The sequence below is a fragment of the Cucumis melo genome, chromosome 11, assembly GCF_025177605.1.
Source record: "Cucumis melo cultivar AY chromosome 11, USDA_Cmelo_AY_1.0, whole genome shotgun sequence".
In the NCBI taxonomy this organism is placed as follows: Eukaryota; Viridiplantae; Streptophyta; class Magnoliopsida; order Cucurbitales; family Cucurbitaceae; genus Cucumis; species Cucumis melo.
Window position 1 is genome coordinate 12,632,522 of NC_066867.1, and position 23,814 is coordinate 12,656,335.

The 23,814-nt window shown below is 35.0% G+C and overlaps 1 protein-coding gene across 1 annotated transcript; it reads left to right on the forward strand.

Moving 5' to 3' along the window:
- Window positions 1–256: 256 nt before the first annotated feature.
- Window positions 257–8,153, forward strand: LOC103496021 (uncharacterized). Its single transcript, XM_008457735.3, has 10 exons — window positions 257–799; window positions 1,023–1,162; window positions 1,453–1,534; window positions 6,415–6,485; window positions 6,581–6,682; window positions 6,779–6,868; window positions 7,269–7,343; window positions 7,445–7,558; window positions 7,648–7,701; window positions 7,783–8,153. The coding sequence occupies exons 1-10, from the start codon at window positions 742–744 to the stop codon at window positions 7,939–7,941; spliced, it is 945 nt and encodes a 314-aa protein (XP_008455957.2). The 5' UTR covers window positions 257–741; the 3' UTR covers window positions 7,942–8,153.
- The last annotated feature ends 15,661 nt before the right edge of the window (window positions 8,154–23,814 follow it).

The window sequence follows — 23,814 nt, forward strand, 5'->3', positions numbered from 1 at the left end:
TATTTGTTGAAACATGCTTAGTAGAATTTGATACTTAAACTTGGATATTAGATTTAGATGCCACTAATAATACTTGGCTATCGTTTTAGGAAAATAGTTCTTGGAAAAAGCTTGTAGAAGGCGAGATCACCCTCAAGTTTGAACAGGTGTTAGAGCTAGAATATACTATACAATTCATACCTAATTTTACCCCTATAGATGCATATACTCATTATTTTTGTATTTTTTACATAGAATATGAAAATATACTCTGTCAAGAACAACACAACAAAAATCACCTAAAATAGAACTCAAACAAAGAAGAACGAGCCAATTAAAGATCGAGGGCAAAATCGTATGTATTTTGAACTTTCCGAAAATTTGGCTCAAACGCGCGCGGCATACCTCAACGTAACAGATTCGATCCGCTTGGCTTCAGCAATTTTCTTCTGTCAAATCCACTCCCAGCGGCGTGTTCGATTACAACATGCGAAACAATTTTTCAATGTTTTTCCGATTGGCATTTTCGTTATAATTTCGAAACTTGTGGCACCCTAAAAAACTTGTGGTCAAAGTTTTCACCTTGACTAGTGGCTCCATGGTTAAGCCCCTCCTCATGTTTGTTTTGTTTCAGACCCTCCAGTCTGGGTCTGCGTCTAGTCTACAGCTTAAAACGAAAATTCCCTGTTCTGTCCAATAGTGGGTAATCGACGACATTTCTTCCCCATCTCCTTGCTCGCAAAAAAGAAACGGCTTGTGAAGATGGCATTACAAGCTGCTGGGGTTTCAACGTCTAAGGTTCTCATCCTCGTTGGAGCAGGTTTTTTTCACATTCGCTTTTGCTATTTTGATCATTCATCTGTATTCAGCTTTTAGCTTTTACGGTCTTGTTTATAGTAGTCTCTGGATATTGGGAATCCTTGAACCTGATTACATATTTCAATTGGAATCGTGTCGCTTCCTTGTAAATACGATTACAACTTACAAGTTTCATGCCATCCGCTGTTCTTCTCTGATTGTTGGGTTTCTCTATCATTCATTAGGGTTAACTGGTTCTGTTGTTTTAAGAAGTGGGCGATTGTCTGATCTGATATCGCAACTTCAGGAATTACTGAAGGGTGTTACTGATGAAGAACTTGCCCCTAGCCCTTACAAGTATGATACTGCTGTTCTTGCTGCACAGGTTTGTACTTTATGACATGTTATTTTGCTCTCGGGAAACGTAATAACAGAAGATCTAATGATAATTGATGTACCAAAAATGTGGAGAAGCAAAGAGAATATGAACTATTCCTCTGGTTAAACTTCAAAAGAATGCAGATGGCATTTTTGTGTTAATATCAAAATAATCAACAATAATCAGAACTTTCTGTTTTTTTTTTAATACGTAGTATCTGTATGTTGGATCAATTGCTTTAAATGCTTCAGTTAAGTTAAAGTACATTCTGGTTACTGATTTGTAAATTCATTCAGATTCGACAACTGACACAAGAGATCAGGGAGTTGACTTTATCTGGTCCTGTAACCGTCTTTAATGGGAACTCTTCTTCTTGCGGTATGGACATCTAATTCTGTGGATTTTTTGTTTGAAGGTTATGATTTTGTGTTTTTTCTTTGAATGCTCTTATTGAGAAACCTCAAGATCTTGTTTGTTACAACTTAATTCCTATATTGGTCTAATGGGCACCCATCGTTAGGGAAAAAGCAGTGCATTGTTTTAGAAACAAATTAAAACAATGCAAACGTTCCTAGGTGGATATTATACTCTAGTTTCTTTTTTGTTTTTTCTTTCTTTTTTTAGGCGACTATACTCTGAATTTGCTTCTTCTGATTTTGCGTTATCCTGTTCACCTTTAATGAATTCCTGAAACTTGGCTCTTTTGAGATCTCAGTATAGATGTTTATGTAAATAAACTTTATGAAACTTCGCTTCAGGACATCAATATTTCTTATAATTCTTAACTGTTTGTGTGATTTTTGGAAAGAGGACTGTCGGTTCATAGTTTCATACCCAACACATCATGTATATTTGGGGTCCGTGTTCAGTTGTGTCCAAAACTGGATTTCGATATTTTGTTACCTTACTGACAATCACTCTTGCATGACTTGGTTGTATTTTATGACAAATCGTTCTAAGTTACTTTCTCATTTATGCAATTTCCATGCTGAAATTTCAACTCAGTTTTGTGTGTGCCTTAAAACCTTGAGAAGTAACAATGCTGATGAGTCTTTTTTAGAAGCACTTAAGTTGTACCTTTGTACATATATAGCCATTCACCAATCATCTTGTGCTGATACTCCATCCCAAAATGGGGTTGCAGAATGAAAGAATAGACATCTTGAAACTGCACGTGCATTATCCTTTCAAATGCATGTTTCAAAGCATTTTTGGATTGATGCAATTTCAGTAACTTGTTTTCTTATAAATTGAATGCTTTCGTTTGTTCTTCAAGATCAGGTTCATTTTCATGTTCTCTTTCCAATAAAAAGTTGTTTCCTATTGAGCCAAAAATATTGGTTGTACTTGTTTTGTTAGAGATTTTTGTCCTAATTTGACAAAAAGTTAGACCGCAAGTCTTTAAACTGCATTTTCTTTGGCTATTCTCGTGCTAAAAAAGGATAGAGATGTTATTGTCCAAGTTTGAATAGATATTTTGTATCTCGAGATATTACTTTCTTTGAAGACAAGCCTTTCACTACCTCTTTGCTTAGTACAAGTCAGGGGAAGGAGGAGGATCTTTTTATTTATACACTCACATCTCCAACTCCCTACCCTAATTTGGCTTCTCCAGTGTTTGTTCTTAATCATCCATCTATACCTAAAGTCTACTCTCGTCTACAACCTCCAAGTGAATGTTTTGTCTAAGAAAACTCTTTGTTATCGCCAAGTGATGAGCTTCCCATTGCCCTTTGTAAAGTTAAACGTTCTTCCACTTATCCGATTGCTTCTTGTGTATCTTATGACCAATCATTATCTCTTACATGTTCGTTTGTTAAATCTCTCGACTCTGTCTCGATACCTAAGATTGTTCATTAGGGGCATTCGTTAGTTGGGTTTGGCTGGATTGAAGTACTTTTTTGACCAAACCCAAATGTTTGGGTTGCAAACTTCTTCAACACTGAATAACCTTCGTTAAAAAATGAACCCAATCCAATTCAATCATGAAATATTTGGGATGGGTTGGTTCAGGTTACGCACGTCATGCATCTAACAAAGTAAAATATTAATATGTAGAAATTGTATTTAATTATTTTCATATATTTGGACTAACAACTCAATTTCAATTTTTATAATTCACATTTTCTTACCAAAGTTCTAAAAACTATTTTTTAGGTGTTATTGAAGAAAAAACTATAAAAATAAGCAAATTAAATAAAACAAAAATAAATGTGTACATATAATTGTATCATAAGTATAAAATATATGTAAATTTTGAAGTTAATAATAAGTTGGGGTTAGTTTGGGTTACTTTAGGTAAACCCTTGAACCAATCCAACTCAAATTGTTTTTATTTATTTGAACCCAACCCAACCTTACCCCGACCCAAATGAGTTGATTATTCGATCCAAATTGCACGGGTTGGGTTGGGTTGATCGGTTTTTACGAATCGTCTGGTTTCTTGAACACCCCTACGGTTTATGAAGCATTTTCTCAATTTGGGTGGTGCAGTGCGATGATTGAAGAGGTGAATGCCTTAGATGATAATGGTACTTGGGATTTAGTATCTCTTCCTGCAGGAAAGAAGTCTATTGGGTTCAAATGGTTGTTTGCAATTAAGGTTAATCTCAATGGATTAATAGCTTGTTTAAAAGCACGCCTTGAGGCTAAAGGTTATCCTCACACGTGCGATTGACTATTTTGATACATTTTCTTCTATTGGTAAACTCACTTCTGTCTGGTTATTCATTTCTATGGTAATATCTCAAGATTGGTCTTTACATTAGTTTGACCTTAAAATGCCTTTCTCCCTAGTGATCTTCAGGAGGTAGTCTATATGGAATAACCACCAGAGTTTGTTGCTCATAGGGAGAATGATAAAGTGTGTTGCCATCGCAAATCCTTGTATGTGTTGCAGCAGACCCACATGCATGGATTGGAAAATTTAGTCGAGCACTTAAATAGTTTGGAATGAAGAAAAGAAAATTAGATCACTCTGTTTCTACAAAGATATATGAGTTGGATTATTCTTTTTGTATATTTTGACGTTATTGTTATAATTGACAGTGATACATTAGGTGTATTGTCTCTCAAATCTTTCTTCCAAAGTCAATTTCATACGGAAGATGTTGGAGAACTAAAGTATTTTTTGGGCTTGAAGTAAAGAGAAGGGTATTTTTATGTCATAGAGAAAATATGTAATTAATTTGTTATTTGAGACATGAAAGTTGGGAGGCAAGCCATGTAGTACTCCTATGATGCCTGATCTACAAAGTTTTTATTTTTGATATCTGTTAGTGTTTGGGTCAGCTTATGCATGCCTCGACTGATTTTACGAGACAACCCGCCTGGCTCTACAACATTTAGGTGTCAAGGTAACTTGTATGAAATTAATTCCTAGGTAAGTGGCCACCATAAATTGAATCCATGACCTCTTAGTTAGTTGTTGAGACTATGTCTCCTTTTATACGATACTATGCCTCCTTTTTTACCACTAGGTCAACCCATGATGATTACCTGATCTACAACTTTTGAAAGATAAAAAACCATTTATGAATCCCGAGAGATATAGAAGATTGGTTGTATAGTTGAATTACCTAACAATGGCATCCAAACTAAGCTTATTTGGTAACACTGTGAGTCACAACAGAACATTGGGATGCAATACAACAAGTTATATGGTACATAAAGGCTGCATTTGGACGTGGGACCTTACATAAAGATCATGGTCATGTGAACATTAAATGTTTTTTAGATGTGCTGATTAGGCAAGATCAAAAGAAGACAAATGATTGACTTTTGGATATTGTATTTTTGTTGAAGGAAATTTGGTTTCGTGGTAGAGTAAGAAGCAAAATGTAGTTTCTTGATCAAGGGATGAATCAAAATATAGAGCAATAGCATAATTAGTGTGTGAAATAATGTGGTTAGATCAACTCTTGATTAGGTTGGGTTTTAATACTACAATATCGACTAAGCTGTGGTATTCCATATTGCATCTAACCAGTATTTCATGAGCATACTAAACACATTGAAATTGATTTTCATTTTGTTTTGGAAAAAATACAACAAAGTCTTTTTTCTATTGGATATATGAAGACTGGAGAACAATTAGGAGATATCTTTACAAAAGCTTTGAATAGAGTTTGACTAGTGTACCTATATAACGAGCTGCGCATGATTAATATATATGCTCTAGTGTAGGGGGGAGTGTTATAATATATATGTAATTATCGGAGCTTATTAGTCTTTTGTCCTTTGTTGTAAGTTACTAGTCTTTATTAGGGTTTTTGTGTATGCCTATATATATTGAATTATAATGTATAGAACGAAGGAGTTCTTTCATATTTTGTTCTAACTTCGACAACATATATTATTGATTTATTAGTTAATTCACTGCGCATCGCTTCGCTCAAGATTTGCTTCTCACCTTGAGGCATGCCTTGTGCTTTGAAAACACTGTTACGGAGGTGGCCTTTCTTCTTTCCTTGATTGAGAATTTTGATTTTAGACGGGGGAAGAAGGATGTTTGAGTGTGGAGTCCTTCCGCCTCAAAGGCTTCACTTTTAGATCTTTCTTTTGGTTTTTAGTTGACCCCTCTCCTACTATTGAGTCTGTTTTTGACGGTTTATGGAGGAGAAAAATTCCAGAAAAAAGTTATCTTTTCTTGGCAAGTTTTACTTCGGTATTTGTACACCACGGATAGGCTTTGGAGAAAGATGCCTTTGCTTTTGGGCCCTTGGTGTTGTATTTTTTGTTGAAAGGCGGAGGAAAAACCTTGATCAGCTTCTTGAGGAGTATCAATTTGCTAAATTTGTGTGGCATGATTTCTTTCAAGAGTTCGGTTTCTTGGTCACTTTGTTGAAGAATGTTCGTTTAATGATCAGGGACTTCCTCTTCCATCCACTTTCAAAGAGAAGGCCGTTTCCTTGGATGTTGGGACGTGTGCTATTTTGTGGGATCCTTGGGGAGGGAAACAATAGTGTTTCTTGGTGTGGAGAGACCCTAGTGAGGTTTCGTGTTTCTCTTGAAACTTTTTTTGTAATTATTCTCTAGGTAATACCTATACCTTAGTTGGAAAACCTTTCTCTAAGGGTTTGTGTGGTCAATTCTTTTTTGTATGCTTTTGTGTTCTTTCATACTTTCCCGATGAAAGCAGCTGTTTGAAAGAAAAAAAAAAGAAAAAACCGCATAGGTAAAGCTAAGTTTGGTGTATCTGGAAATGCACAGAAATTGTTCGTTATGCAGACTTGGCAAGGTGATCTTTTTTCTTTCAGGGAATTATGCTTCTTACTTGGTACCTGCTGCTGCTGTGGGAGCGATGGGATATTGCTACATGTGGTGGAAGGTAAAACTTTTTATTTCAGTTGACCGAAAAAGGGGAGATGTATTTTTGTTGCACGATCGACTTTGGTAAAAACATTTCTGCCTTTGATCTAGCAGGGATTGTCATTTTCTGACATAATGTTTGTGACAAAGCAAAACATGGCAAATGCTGTCTCCACCGTCTCTAAACAACTGGATCACGTGCATGAAGCACTGGCTGTAAGTGACTGGTTAGACATTGTGTAGTGACCTGAAACAGGAAAGCTTGTTCATGGTGGATGCATGATTTTAATTTTAAACCATTTTTGGCTCCAGTCAACAAGGAGGCATCTGACAAAGAAGTTGGAGAACCTAGATTGGAGGCTGGATGAGGAGATTGAAACAACAAATCTCATTGCTAATAATGTAAGATGAGAGCTACCTTCTTTCTTTTTTCTAATTTTGATAGATATAACATTCTAAGTTTCCTTTTTACACACAAATATGTAGACATTCCACGAGCCATTTTCTTATTGTAAGAAGCATTGTATTAGATCCAGTATAGAATTTTTTTAACTAGGATTGGTAAGAAATCATATTCTATGTTTTTTACTTTTATGGCTATTAAGAAGATCTAGTTGACAAGATCAATGTTTGTGTCTCAGAATTCCCTGTTGATGCAGCTTACGTTCCTTATATAAAGCCTTTGATCTAGCTGAAATTTCTCTTAATTCTGATAAAAGAGACCACGAACCTTGTGAAATAGATCATATTCATAGAGTATAAAGTGAATGCAACATCCGTTTGATGTTTTATCTGCGTGCAGGTGGAGGAGGTTAAGTCTAACCTTTCTCAGATTGGTTTTGATGTTGAAACAATCCATCAAATGGTCTCACAATTGGTGAGTCACTTACTACCTTAAAACGCTTTTTTAGGGTGCAAGCTAGACCACGGTGCAAGCTGTTCTTGAATTTCATCCCCACTGACCCCTATGACAAACAGGAAGGGAAACTTGAGGATCTTGAAAGGAAACAGAATGTCACAAATTCTGGTCTCTGGTATCTATGTCAAGCTGCAGAAGGCGTCAGAGGTCGTATAAGCGAAAAACTCTTCCCAGTGAGTAGTTTCCCTCGCCACTATCACTTCAAGCTGAAAGCAAATCCTTCTCCCTCTGAAGTGGATTTTGTTTCACTAATATTTGGCAGGAAGTTGAGGCAAAGAAGATTGCAACAGTTAAATACGAGGAGAATCCCCTCAAGGTATGAGAATGCTGCACAAATATTCCGAGATAATTTGTATCTATTTCCGGACAGCATTAGAAATGCCCAATGTTTGTACAGGGACTGCAGTTCATTGCTGATACTAAAGACTCCATTGTGAAGAGAAATAGCCTTGACGAATTCAATGGTGAAAAAGTTGTGGTAGGAAGAACAAGAGTGCACAGGTCATATCCTGTTGGGATTGCTTTGGCACCAGGCATTATGGGCTGTGATACGTAATGTTTTCCTCCTTAAAAGTTAGTTTCATTCTCGGTTTGCTATTGAGTCCGTGAGAAGCATTTCTGATTTGCATATAAAGTAATGCCTTAATGGTAAGGTTTATAGGTTTTACGAAAACACTTCCATTTGTTGTGTAAATTGTTTGAACAGATTGAACGAAAAATATTGCAGATCTCTTTCAATCAATGATCTGAAAATTTCCAGATTCTCAATTATACTCTAATACTATTATTTATGAAAAACTGTGAATGGATGTAACAAAGTACTATAACTATTTCCTCAATAATATTTTCAAACTGTCCAATTTTAGCTAGTCTCCCATGCAAGTTTATTATCCATTTTTTTTATAAATCTTTTTGTTCTCTTTAGGAATTTTTCTATAAATTATTATTATTAGTTAATCATTTTCAGTAAAAGATAAATTTTGATATAAATGAGAGGTATAGACATTAATAGACTTTCATATTATAAAAGATAAAAGGGAAACTATTGTAAATGTAATAAAACACCAAACTATTTACGGTTTGCATAACAAAGTCCATAAAATTAGTCATTTTTAAAATTTTTAAGTATTTCAGGTTTGTCCTTTCATATTTATTTCTTCCGTGATTCGTCTTCCTCCTTTATTTTGTCTTCTTCGTTCTTCTCTGCGATTTCGTCTTTCTTCTTTCCTCTTTTTCTTTTCTACGATTTCTTTCCATCATATTTCTTATTTTTCAATTTTTTATTTACGTCGTTTAATCTTTCAATCGTTTTTCTTCTTTTCCTCTTCTTTTTTTTTTTTTTTTTTTCGCTTCAATTTCTTTCCATCGCCTTCCTACTTTTCCTTTTTTTTTACGCGTTTGCATTTGGGTAACCAAATTTGAACGACTTTGTATAAGAGTGAGTAAAAAAAAAAACAAAATCTAATAGTAAAATCTAGAAGATTGTGTATAAAGAATCTTGAAAAAAAGATCATTTAGATTGGAGTAGCCAAACATAAACGATCGTGTAAAAAAAGTAAACGATTTTGTAAAAAAGATAAAAGATTGTGTATAAAGAATCTTAAAAAAAATCCTTTATATTGGAGTAGCCAAATGTAAACGATCGTGTAAAAAAAATAAAAGATCGTGTATAAAATTTTTTGGAAAAAATTCATTTGGATTGGAGTAGCCAAATGTAAACGATCGTGTAAAAAAAAAACAATCATGTAAAAAAAAGTAAACGATCGTGTAAAAAAATCTAAACGATCGTGTACCAAAATAATTAAAAAAATCATGTACCAAATTTTTTTAAAAAATCATTTAGATTTGGGTCTCCAAAACTAAACGATCATATAATAAAATTAAATGATGGAATTGAAAAATTCATATCTAAACGATCGCATATAAATTGCAGCCATATCTAAACGATCGCATATAAATTAAATTGTAACCATATCTAAACAATCGCATATAAATTGTAGCCATATCTAAACGATTGCGTATAAATGTAGTCATATCTAAATGATCACGTTATATAGTCATATCTAAACGATCGCGTATAAATTGTAGCCATATCTAAACGATCAATAACCAAATCTAAATGATCTCAAATAGATTAGGCGCCCGTTGTTGACGGGGCATTTTTGGTATTTTACACGGCAAGTCTCTGGGCTTTTTCCATTTTCGGAATTGTTCTATAGAGTGTAAATATTTTGCCGCTTTTTTATACTTTTGAAAAGACCCCAAAGATAAAACTATTGAAAATATTTACAAAATATAGAAAAAGTTTAGATTTTATTAATTGATACACTTCTATCATATCTTGTTTTATTTTGTAAATATTTTTGGTAATTTTGTCATTTACAATAATTTCTATATACATGTGTTTATTCGTTAAAATATAAAAAATGAACTTTGGCTAGTGGTCGTTGTTTTGCTTTCTTATTTCAATCTTTTTTCTTAACATTATGTTTTTATTTGATACGGTTGAATAAGAAATTTTTGGAACCAATCACAAATTGCCACGTCATTTACTAAAATAGTTGCATTTGAGATTAACTAAAAATTGACATGTGTCCCAAATTAAATTTAAAGACAAATTTGCCAATTCTGATGATGTCACATGTACATCAAATTAATTATTTTGCTTCAATTAAATATTACTTGACCTAAAATTCAATTAAGCAAAAAAAAATAAGCTTAATTTAACTCAAAGGCTAAGTATGATCCAAATCTATATAATTGAACCCATGAGGCTGGTTTATGGTCTAACTAGGCCTAAGTTCATAAAAGCCCACCAAGGAGCTCTATAAATAGATGAGTTCTCTTCATTTGTAGGGTTTGGAAAATTTTTGACTCGATCTTCTAGAGAGAATTCTTCAAAGAGCCATAAGACTCTCTAACTCCGGAAGCCAATCACCCTCGAAGATTGAAGTTCTTTTGAAGATACAAGCTTTCTTAATACTCTTCAACTTGAAGAATATCACGTGCCCCGCTTCCTCAAATCAAGCGTAAGCATCCAACTGAGAGAGAATCAGAGGATCAAATTCTAGAGATCGAATAACATCCCATCAAATCAACATAAATACAACATCAACACAAGTTCAACTTCACGAATCAAATTTTTTCGAAAATCTCATGTAAACAAATTGGCACGTCTAGTCGGACATCTCTACCTCTCATCTCTCTCTCGTCATTCAAATCTACAAATAAGCTAATGGCACTAAGAACAGTTGCATCCAAAGCTACTGTCGCAAACGACTCTTACACTGGACTTGTCACATAGAGTCACTCAAAGAGAAGCATGCAAGAATAAGAATAAGGTTCTATCCGCAAGAATAAAAGTTGGGAACAATTGATAGAATCTCCTAAAGGCGGGATCACCATAAAAGAGAATCCTTTGTTCAACAACTCTACGTGCTTCTAGTCTATTAGACAAAGAATCACACCTTGAAGTAGTGTTTGTTATTATGGCAGATGTGACAACTGACGCAGCCATGACAGAGATGGAGAGGAAAATAAAATTTCTAATGAAAGTTGTTGAAGAGCGAGATCATGAAATCGCCATCATGAAAGATAAATGAAGACTTGTGAAACTGCTGAGTCTAGCAAAACTTTTGCTTTGCTGTCAAAGCTGACGATAAAGGAAAAGCTGTGTTGCAGGAAAACCAGTCGCAACAGTTCATCTCTATCACCTCCTTGTCAATCCAACAACTACAAGATATGATCACAAGCTCCATAAGAGCTCAGTATAGAGGATCACTACAAACTTCTTTCATGTATTCCAAGCCATACGCTAAGAGAATCAATGACCTGCAAATGCCTATTGGGTACTAACCTCTATAGTTTCAACAATTAGACGAAAAGGGCAATCCAAAGCAACACATTGCTCACTTTATTGAAATATGCGAGAATGCTGGATCAAGAGGAGACCAACTAGTTAGGCAGTTTGTTCAGAACTTAAAAGGAAATGCTTTCTAGTGGTATACTGATTTAGATCCGAAAGTAATTGATAGCTGTGAACAGCTAGAAATAGAGTTTCTCAACCACTTCTATAGCACTAGGAATGTCGTCAGCATGATGGAGTCGACAAACATCAAACAGCGGAAGAGAGAGTTAGTCATCAACTACATAAACAGATGGAGAGCTCTAAGCCTGGATGACAAAGACAAGGTCATAAAACTGTTTGTAGTGGAGATGTGCACCCAAGGCATGCACTGGGAACTTCTTTATATTTTACAGGGAATAAAACCTCGCACTTTTGAATAATGGGCAACCCACGCGTATGATATGAAGTTAAGTATCACCAACAGAGTAGCAAAATATTTCTTGGTTTAAAGAATGAGGACTGACAAGAAAGAAATCAATGACACTAAAAAGATTGCAAATAATATCATAAATGAGTCTATGGTTGTTCAAGAGATTCCATTGAAATCTTTCTCTAAAAGAAAAGAAACAAAACTTGAAAGAAAGCATGATGACGATGAAAAGTGACGCCTAAATCTTAGAGAAAGTTTATCAATTTACTGACTCTGATGTTGCAGACACGTCAGAGTAATTGATAGAGAAACAACTTATTCAGTTGCCAGAATGTAAATGACCAAAGCAAGCAGTAAAGGTAGATGATCCTAACTACTGTAAGTATCATCAGGTCATTAGTCATCTTGTTGAAAAGTGCTTTGTATTAAGGGAGCTGATTCTAAAGTTGGCTCGTAAAAATAAGATAGAGTTGGATATTGATGAAGTAGTTCAAATGATCATGTTGCAGTCAAGATGACTTTAAGTGTTCTGCCATCAACGCTGCTTTTTGATCAAAGAGAAACTTTTGATTCAATTTGGGACTTTCATTCTTGATGATCATCCAGATGAAGTATTAGAAGTCGTTGCATATCATGCTATGAGCATGGTAGAAGTCGACAACAATTATTCATCTTCTGAAGAAGTCAACAATTTAAATGAAATTAAGAAAAGGACTTCTGCCTTTAATCGTATCAAGCCTTCAACTACTCGATCTTCAGCCTTTCAAAGATTGAGTATGGCCACGAAAGAAAAAGAAAACCAATGTCCAACGTCTACTTCCACTCGAGCTTCAAGTTTCAAAAGGCTAAGTATCTTCACATTGAAGAAAGATCAACATTCAACATCTGTTTTTGATCCTCTAAAGATGACAAGCGATCAAATTGAAAGAGAGATGAAAATATTGAAGGAAAAACTGTTTCATGAAGAAACAGTGATGACAATAAGATTCACAGTTGTGTTCTATCACGCATGTAGAGGAAGCTATCTATTGACATAAATACAGAAGGTTCCTTGACAGTGAAGCTAGGACTTATTATATTCATCAATTCTACAAACGAAGGAGGTGAACAAATCCTTGATGAAAATATGAGCTACTAAACATGTAAAACTCCTTATCGTAAGAGCCTAAACTGCATGGTGCTCCTAGCCCACAGGAGCTAAAAAGGTGAATAGCAGAAAAAAAAAATAGTTGAACTACGTTTTGACTTGATCCCTATATTATAAAGGGTTCGTAGGTAGCTTAAGGGAAACTTTAAGTTTAGTCTAGTTAAAAAAAAAAAAACTCAATTGAAAAAAATGGAAAATAAGAGTAGTGTCATGACCACATAAAACATGACACTAGCAATTGATGGTGTCCATTCCCATTAAAAAATATCAACTTAAAGTTGAAGATGTTCTTCTGGAGACAATATAACAAATCAAAGAGGTGTTGCACTTGGAGCAAGATGCTGCAAAGTTAGATACTTTTAAGGGGCATCACTCCTTTGAAGTTCAACACTCAATTTTCAAGTTTAGAAGTTCTGATTCTGAGGCTTTGTTGATGTTTCTGCAAACTCAAGTTCAAAGATTTAATCAAGGCCCATTCAAACGAAAAATAGGAGACTTCACCAATGTTTTATTGACTTCGAGGATTGCACTGTTAGGTTTCCATGGCCAAGTTCAATGGTTTCATCGATGCATCCTTATATTCAAGCTCGAAGGCTTCATTAACGCTTTAAAATCAAGCTCAAAGGCTTCATTAACGCTTCCTCATATTCAAGCTCAAAGGCTTCATTGATTCTTCCTCATATTTAAGCTCGAAAGCTTTATCGATGCTTCCATATTCAAGCTCGAAGCCTTCATCCACGCTTCCTCATATTCAAGTTCGAAGGCTCTGTCTTCTTCAAGCTAAAAAAAAATTCATCCTTGCTTCTTCAATCACAAGCTTGAAGGCTTCATCGATGTAGATGTGGCTCCTCCTCCTCTCCAAATGTTGATGTAGCAAACTCTGCCTCATCTCAAATATGTTGGAGCCGAGAAGATCGTCATCTTAAATATGTTACAGCTGGGAAGATTATCATCTCAAATATGTTGCAGCCGAGAAGATCGTCATCTTAAATATGTTACAATCGAGAAGATTGTCATCTCAAATACGTTGCAGTTGAGATGATCTTCATCTCCAATAGGTTGCAGCCGAGAAGATCGTCATCTCAAATATGTTGCAGTCAAGAGAAGCTTATCATCTTAAATATGTTGTAGCTGAGAAGGTCGTCATTTCTAATATGTTATAGCCGAGAAAGTCGTCATCTTCAATATGTTACTTTGAAAGGATCATCATCTTCAATACTGACCATTGAGGGGATCATTCATCTCTAATGTGTTGCAGCTCCAAACATGATGATGATAGTACATCTCGGCCTCCAACTCTCTAAATGATGATAGTGCAACTATAAGAGGATGACGATGGTGCAGCTTCGCCTCCGCCTCTCCAAGATGATAATGACGATGTAGCTTTATTTCCACATCTTCAAAGATGATGACGATGAAGTAGCTCTACCTTCACCTCTCTAAGATGACGATGACGATGCAACTCTACCTCTATTCTCTCCAAGATGACAACGATGGTTCAGCTTCACTTCTGTATCTTCAAGATGGTGATGGTGTAGCTCCGCACTTCCTCTCTCTAAAAGATGAAGATGACAGTGTAGCTTTGCCTCCGCCTCTTCAAAAGGACGATGGTGTAGCTCCAATAAGATCAGGATGGGGAAGCTCTACCTCTACCTCTTCAATAATATGATGACAGTGTAGCTCCGCCTCTGCCTATCCAAGAAGACAACGAAGATGCAACTCTACCTAACATATCCAAGAAGATGACAATGGTATAGTTATACCTCCGCCTCTATAAGATGACAATGATGGTGCACTCCGGTTCTGCTTCTCCAAAGATGACGTCGACAATGTAGCTTCGCCTTCGTCTCTCTAAAATGATGGTGCAACTCCATCTCCACTTCTTCAAGATGAAGATGGTGCAATAACCTCTTCAGAATGATGACATAGTAAAGCAAATATGCCAAATCGTTCCTACTAGAGAGGTGGATATGATAACAAATGTCCCATCATTCCCTAGTAGAAGTTGGATTGCTGACGGTCAGGTAGAACGAAGATGCCCAATCGTTCTTACTAAGAGTTGGATACGATGACAAAAGTTCGATCGCCCTTAGTAAAAATCGAATCGCTGACAACAAAGCAAAACGAAGATGCCCGATCGTTTCTGCTAGAAGTTGGGTCTGACAGCAAAAGCCCGATTGCCCCTAGTAGAAATCCGATCGCTGATGGCGAAGTAGAACGAAGATGCCCAATTGTTCCTTCTAAGAGTAGTTACTAGTTTATATTTAGTTTTTTTGAAAATAGCTTACAAATTTTTGCTAACCGCCCCCCGCCCCCTAAATAAGAAAATAGAGGAAAATTCGATGACTATAACAAAAAATAATTTTGAACTTATCAGACACAAGATGTATCGTTATATGTTTTCTTCATTATTTGCATGTGTGCTATCGTTTAGCTTGAAATAGTTTTAGTGTATGTTTTGGGTTGTATACATAGACTTTCGTGAGACTAATATGGGTATAGGTTAGTAAGTTAGTGTTTTGTAACTAAAACCACCACTCAATCAACATTTTAGGTACTCATAGTTTTTGGTGTGTATTATGACATCAATTTCTTTTGGAAAGATCGATGACTGTGACAACTCATTGAAAGGAAAGCATAGATATTATATCTCTATTATTGACAATGGTTATGTGTAGTGTGAACTATATGGTAACTTTTTGTTTTCCTATTAGGTTTTGCAAGAATCTATTGGAGTAATGAAGCGATGGTAGCACTCTCATTATGCTCAACTCTATTATTCCCTTTATAGGATTTCGATGTACCTATCGTACTTTACTACATGTAGATTCTTGTAAAAGCATTACAAAAAATGGTTATTTTTGTACAAATATTATAAAGTGTATGATAACATTTATATATTAAAGCTTTGACTGTTTGTTTCCATATGGGTGTGTTATATAGTACTTTGTGATTGAACCGGTATGTGTAATGGCAGGGTGGTAAGAAAAATAGAGACTGTCAAGAAAAATAAGGCAAGAAAACAATGTAGTAGTAGAGGAGTATATGATATTTGATTTTTTAAAAAAATTGCCAAGAATTGTGTATTTTTGATAGTAATTAAAGTCATCTTAGGTGTTTTATTGACATTTAATAATCATCATGATTGACATATTTTTTACAGGAAAAAATTTCAACATTTATGGTTTTGTGACATTTTATAATAGTTAGTTATTGTCATAAAATATAAATAATGACAATTATTATCTATCAATAATACTAGATATATGACATTTATTATTTATCATAAAATAATGACATTTATTAGCTGTTAACAATAGAAGATATCTAACAATTATTTTATGTTGTGAAAATACTTATTGTGACAATTTTTCAAAACTGTCATAATAAACTTTCCTTGACAGCCTGAACAATGACTTAAAATAACTGTCAAGAATTTTAAATATGACAGATTTTAGCTGTCGTCATGGGCCATTTTTCTAGTAATGATCATATGTATTATTCTTTCTCATGGTTAAATCCAACGTTATTTTATCCCACTAGGAGTTTTAGTCCAAGTGGAAGTTTGTTGGAATTTATGTCCTAAAACTCGTAGTTTGTAATCATATTCCATTCAATAAAGTCGTTATTAAGAGTTTTTTAGTGAAATGGAATATTATAATTGTAACAACCCAACTTCTTATACTAAGTCGAAGCCGTTAAAATTTCAAAAGACAAATAAAGTTTGTAAAGTCTGGATAAAACGAAATGAAACCTCAAAAATTTATTATTTAAAAAAAAAACCTAATCAAAAGTAATATGCGATATGTAAACAAATATTAAAATCCTAACTCGGGCCCTATCTAATTTTAAAGAAATGAAATAACAAATAAAGAGTAATAAAAAGGCAAACACTCAAGGTCTAAACTCGGACATAAAGCGGAAGCAAGAAATCCCTATGGCTCGCCACGGTCACTTCTGGTCGCTCGCCAGCTTGCCCTTGCCTTTACCTCTGCCCCTGCCTGAAACATGAAATGGAAAGAGTGAGTATAAAATACTCAGTAAGGGACCCACTACTAGTCCTGCTAGGTACCTATTAACTTCCTATTAGAGTCCTGAAAATTGTACCCAATAATTGGCACGTTCTCGAACACGTGCAACATGTGATCCCGTAGAAACAAAATCTGGTCTTCGGTGACCCAAGGGAACACCTAGGAAAAACTGGCCCTGTAGCGTACCCGGAGGAAACACTAAGACAATCGGGCTGCGAGGATCCCATCGAATTACTCGAATCATATCTATATTCATGCCAGACTGGCGGGTCCCGTCGGACTACGCAATCCTAAATAGGTGGTGATCCCGGAGGACACTCATGCAGGTACGACTCTAATAGGCTAAGCTAACATGCACCCTAACCATAGCATACACATAACATAGCATCATCACATCATCATGTCACATCCTCATATCAAAACATAATATCATATCATACCACAACTTCATGTCATATCATCACATCAAATCGCATCATTATAGCATATCATATCCTAATCAAACCACATGTCGCTATGCAGTCTAGTCATCAATGTGCATAACCGAGAATGTATGCGATCTCTTAATTCTACTCGTAGAGCTAGTAGTAGAGTCTCTTACCTGGAGATTTGCTCAACGAGTCCTAACCGCAAGGTCACGCTTTCTCAGCAGCGACGTCTTAATAGTTAGAACACAAACTTCTCATAACTTGATCACCAAACGATTAAAAACTCCAGACATTCTAATGAAGTAACTTACCTTAGGTCGAAGTTGCGACTTGAGCTCCTACTGGAGAAGTCCCACGCTCCAATATCAAATGGTCCTAGATGCTTCTTGAGAGAAATAATTTAATTTTAAGCTCCAACAAATTTTAACTGGGTATTCCAAAACCCAATCAACTTACCAAAACTAGATGCAAAGGACCGGAGTAGGCTGACGGCTCAAAGACAGGCGAATCGACTCGACCAGAAGGTAGAAATCGGCTCGGCTCGCATGCGCAGGCGGCTCGGCAGGTGACTCACGCGCGCAGGACGGCTCGGCAGGCGGCTCACGCGTGTAGGACGGCTTAACAGACGTTGGCGCGAAGCGATCGGCTCACGAAGAAGGGGCGCGGGTCGAAAATCGAGTCGGTGGCGAGGCGCAGCTATTCGGGTCGGGTACGGGTGTGCAACTTGGGTTGCAGAGGCGTGGTGTAGCTGTGCTTTGCAGGCTTCGACGATCGGCGCTCGACGTGCGACGACGTGGCTGAGCGAGCAGCTAGCGACGCGACTGATTTCGTGGTGGCAGCTGGAGGGAGAACTCGGGCGGACGGCTGGAACTCGGCGTGCGGCGACTGCAGTGCGAGCGACTGGGCGACGGTCTGGCGCTCGGCGTGCGGCGGCTGCGGGGCGAGCGGCTGGGCGACGATCTGGCGCTCGACGTGCGGCGGCTGTGGAGCGACCGGCTGGCGATGATGGTGGCGGCGTGCGGCGGCTAGGGTTTCCTTTCCCCTTCTTCTCTTTTTTTTCTCTCTTTTGCACGGGTTCCCAGGCTCATTTATATAAAAGATAACCCAATATTAAATTCCCTTTTCCCTTTCCTTATTGTATTTCCAAAACAACCCAACCTCCTCTCTCCTCATATAAATCTCACCAAACTTTCCTTTTTCTCTTCTTTTTTTTTCCCAAATAAAACCCATAATCTCTCCCCTCAACCAACCAAACATCTTTAATTTAACAAACTATATTATATTTTTTTTCATAAGCCAAAACATTATTCTCATAATTCAATTGTTAAGTCCTTAAGTCCAAAATGCCCCCAAACATACCTAGCCAATACAAACATAAATTCCAACTTAACAAAATTTGATATTTTAAACTTTCCAATAAAATCAAATTTCCACGAGGTAAAATCTTCAACATTTACATAACACCCAAAATCTCAAAATCGTACTTAAGATAATAATATTAAATTCCTAATTTTTGGGGCGTTACAATAATCTTAAATCCAATAAACTATTTGTCCCAAGGCTATTTTGAGTAATCTTGAACATTAAGTAGAGATATAAACATGGATCAAGTTTGAGTATATACTATAAAACGATCTATAGTATATGAATAAAGGTTGAGACCTTTATTCAGAGACACTATGGATGCGACCCGTTTCGTAGTTAGTACAAATAATGTGATCCTAAATAGTTCATGTAGAGACATGAAAGTGGGGGCATCTTGTGTAAAGAGTTTACATAAGACTGAACAATAAAATAGTTACTTTTACGTTACAACACCCTTTATTGTTTAAAACTGACCATTTCAATTACTAATGACCTAAGTAACTTAATCTTAATCTTCAGCTAACTATGAACTCTTGTTCACACGACATTGTCCTTAGATCTGTATAGGTGAGGGTAGCTTTTTAGCGCTGGCCTAATAAGCCTTTCATTTTAGTGGTAAGATAGGGTGAATAGCTGGAGACAAAGGGTGCAAGACATAATTCACTCATACCCACTTTAGGGTTAGTAGATAGGTTGTTCCCTTAAGGATTAAATCCAAGTCTTGAACAAAGGGCCCCACACTTTCATTGTCTCGAAAGGGATTTGTTTTATAAAATAGACCTAAAACCATTGTTTAATAGTGGATCAGTAGGACTTCAAGAACAAGATATAGTCTCAGAGGCGGTATTATGGTTATATTAGATGGACACAAATGTATGTAGTGAGCGGAGTGCAACTATGAGACTTTAGTGAAATGGCTCGTTAGTTAACAAATGTTGATTAGCTTGGTCTAAAAGAGTTTAGTTAGATAATCTCAGAGCGTTGGAGTCCATGATCTATAGGTCCATTAGGTTCCCCTGCTAGCTCATAAGGAATAAACTTAGAACAATATGATGGAATAATTCAAATTGTTTGCATTAGATGAGGAAAGAGAAACAGATAAGTATATGTCATAATGTCATTGATTATCAAATTAGAGATAGAGTTTTATGTTTTTGAATATGATTTAAATATAAAAAAATATGAATAGGGATTCACACTCGGAAGCTCAGAAATGATGGTAATAATCAAAGTTTTAAAAAGTCATGTTCACTTTTGAATTTTAAAAGTCAAACTTTGACCGACTATAGATTAAAATGTGATTTAAATTTAAAAAAAATGAGTGTGAATTCATGCTTGGGAGGTTAGAATTAGTCGAGACAGAAAAAATAGTAGAAAGTCAAAATCTTGATTTTTTACTTGATAAAGTTAGTTTGACTTTGACTTGAATAGTTAAATGTTCATTTTTCCTTTGGCTAAAGTTCGTGAAAAAATCTAACATTTGTTGGATAATCCCACTAACTCATAGTGGAATATTTGGTTGTATAAAATATTGACACCAAGCCCACTTAAGCCCACTAATGATTAGTGGATTGTGAGGCATTGGGTTTTAGTGAAACTTGCATGTAATTTGTTTATTAAAGAAGATTTTTTTCAAATTTTTTCAATTTTATCTTTTGGTTAATTTAATTTCTCCTAATTAAATTACATACCTTTTCTCCTTAAAACAATTCTCACATATCCCTTCATATCATTTTGAGTAGGCATTTTTGCTACGTATGAAAAGTAGGCATTTTGAGTGAAAAGTTTGATAAAAGTTAACAATTGATGATGAAGCCTGACTACGCGAGAAGAAGTTGGCAATTGAGTAGTTCACGAGAAAGGTTATGTGACAAGACTTTTGAAGGTTAAGTGTTAGTATGCGATTAAGGTTCTTCGGGAGTTGATAGACTAGGCGAGGAGTAAGGAAATTTAAATTTCCTAAGTTTACTTAAAGGGTTACGTGTAGTAGATTAAGCTAAGCATGATTAAGTTAAACATGAAGTTCACACATGTGTACCACTAAGAGTAGGAGCTAGCGAATTATTGAGGATTTAAGGATGACTAAGCTGATTTAAGACTTAGTATAAATAGGGGTCTTCAATTAGACTACAAATGGTTGATTTTCTGAAAGTTTGAAGAGAAAAGCTAAGTATTGAAGTGATGCTGAAGTGATTACACGAGAAGAAGAAGAACAAAAGCATTTGGAGTATGAGTTTCCAAGTTTGTGAGTGTTTTTCTTAAAATAGTTTGTTTAAAAGCATTCTTTTTAAGTTTCTACTGATTTGAAATAATGTTTGATCTATTACTGTTTCCAAATGATGTTTCAAATCAAAAGTTTATGCTAAGATCAAAGAATGATTTATGTATTTCCAATGACTTTGAAATGGTGTTCAAACCATTAGTCTTCTTCCTATCAATGAGTTAACTATTGTGTACACATAAAAAGTAAGACATCCATGAATAAAAGGCGTGCATAGTGGAATGAGACGGGACAATGCATAAAAGATGTGTATTGCACTTCGGCCTGAGCAACAAGGAAAAAATCTGGATATTCTCGGATGTTATTGATGAAAAGGCCATCATAGTAATCTAATTGCGGGATGATGAATCTTTGGGTAGAGAATGATCAATTCCTTGGCAAAAGGAATGTGATTATGACTAAATGTGTATTCATGTGAAATGATGTTTATGTGAAATGATATGTTTATGTTAAAAGATTTGTTTGAGCGATTTGATTTGAACAATGATGTTTATGAAAGGTATTTCGTAGAAAGGTTTTCTTAAAACCTCACTAAGTTTTTTGACTTATGTTTTTAAGTTTTACTCCTCAGATTACCAGGTGCGTTAAAGCTAAAGTAAGGAAAGGGTATAGGGCTTGTTAGGTGAGAAGAAGTTGCCAAGGCGTTTAGCTTAAGTTTAAGTGTTGTTTATGTTATTTTGCTAAGAGTTGTAAACATATGACCTAAGTAAGAAAAGTTTAAGAATTCGTTACTTCTTTATGTTAAGTTGTTTATCGCCTTAAGTTTGTATTTTAAGTTTAAGTGCAAAATGCTAAGCGATTAAGCAAAGCTTAAAGACCTCAAGTTGAGTTTTTGGTGTTGAACGCGTCAAGATACTCAAAGTCATACCGCGTCTAACATGGTGAGTTGTATTGTGTGTAGGGCGGGGGGTGACAAGATTTATGCACGTTTACCTTAGAAATTAGGGTAAATTTAGAACCGTGTTTTCTACTATGCATGTCTAAATTCTTTCTTTTGACTTTTTGGCCTTTAATCTCAAATTAATTAATTTAAATTGATTAATTAATGTTTTGATGCTGACAAATATGAATATTTTTTATTGATAATTTTATTATTTTGAATAATTCATAACATAGAGCTCGAATAAATGATTCTAATGCCTCTTGAATCACCTAAATTGGAGTTCAGACGAAGAAAATATTGTTGAAATAAGCTTAAACAGAAAAATACTCGAGATGGTGATGTAGTGGCTAAATAATCAATTTGATCCAATTTGATCAATTTTATCTTTGTGTCTAACGGCTAATTCTTTTTTAAAAAGATTGTAAAGTTGTTTTATTGGGCTTTAACCAAATTATTTTAAAAATGATATATTATTATATTATTATTTATCTTTGTACCTAACGGCTAGTTTTTATAAACAAATATTGGGAACTTGTTTTATTGAGTTTTAAATAAATTGTTTTGAAAAAGACATATTATTATATTATTATTTGTGTTGTGTCTAATGGCTAATTGGATTTAAATCTCAACCAATCATTTTTCTTTTACTTACATCCAATGGCCCAAAATGATTTTGAATTTCAATCTTTCCCTTCTTTTTAAATACTCAATTTTCCCCCAAATTTTATTTTTTAAAAAAGAACTTTGTTTATCTTTACAATCCTCAAAAGTTGCAAAAAGCCACCATTGTTATTCTCTCTAAAACTTCCAATTTTCATTCTTTTCATCTTGTCCTTGAGAATTTTTTTTATTGTATTGTGAGGATTAATTATTGTGAGCATAAAATTGTATATTCACTCTTTAGAGAGTTTTTCTTTTGTGTAATTTAAAACTTCAACATATTGTGACGGTTCGATCCTAACCCGTAGAAAGGATTGAGTTTTCTCTTGAACCTGAAAAAGGAGTAAGTAGCGATTCGACTCTAATCTGTGGAAAGAGTTAAAAGAAGGTTTTCAATTAAAATCCCAAGAGGGTACTTGGAAAAGTGGATGTAGGTCGAGTTTGACCAAACCACTATAAAATTACGGTGTCTTTTTTTCTAACTCTTTTTCTAATTATTTTTGCATTTAATTTTAGTTACATATTCTAGTTGGTTGAGTTAATTTGGTTGCATACTCTACATACTTTTTATCCATCTTGTTATTTAACATATTTTAGCTAATTTTCTTTAGTTAGTTTAAAATTTATCTAACTAGTTTAATTTAGGCTTATTTGTTAAAAAGTTTAATTAAACCCTATTCACCCTCTCTTTAGGGTTGTCATACCGGTCCAACAATTGGTATTAGAGCGAGGTCGCTGATCTTGAAATTTTAATTTCTTGATAAACTTTATTGTTAGAGCATTATGGCAAACCTATTGGCAAATGGGATTGTTGAAGGCTAATCTACTTCTAGACCTCCTTATTTTAATGGTTCAAATTATGCATATTGGAAAGCTAGAATGAAAATTTATTTGCAATCTATTGACTATAATTTGTGGTTAATTGTTGCTAATGGCCCTTATGTACCCATGAAAAAGGTTCATAAGCCTAAATTAGAAGAAAAGTATGATGAAAATGAAATGAAAAAATGTTCTTTTAATGCTAAAGCTATTAATTGTTTATATTGTGCTTTCAGTAAAGATGAATTTAATAGAATATCCATGTGTTCTTCCGCTCAAGAAATTTAGAATACTCTTGAAATTACTCATGAAGGAACAAATCGAGTTAAAGAGTTTAAAATTAACATGCCTGTTCATAATTATGAATTGTTTAAGATGGAGGTTAATGAGACTATCACCGATATGTTTACTAGATTTACTAACATCATAAATGCTTTGAAGGGTCTTGGTAAAATCCATACAACTTCGAAAAATGTTAGAAAGATTCTAAGGTAAGCTAAGGTAAAGGCAATCCAAGAAGCAAAGAATCTCACTAAAA

Coding starts and splice junctions, on each gene's coding strand:
- LOC103496021 (XM_008457735.3), top strand. CDS start 742: ATGGCATTACAAGCTGCTGGGGTTTCAACGTCTAAGGTTCTCATCCTC. Junction 1,163..1,452: donor CTGCTGTTCTTGCTGCACAG/GTTTGTACTTTA, acceptor AAATTCATTCAG/ATTCGACAACTGACACAAGA. Junction 7,344..7,444: donor ATCAAATGGTCTCACAATTG/GTGAGTCACTTA, acceptor TATGACAAACAG/GAAGGGAAACTTGAGGATCT.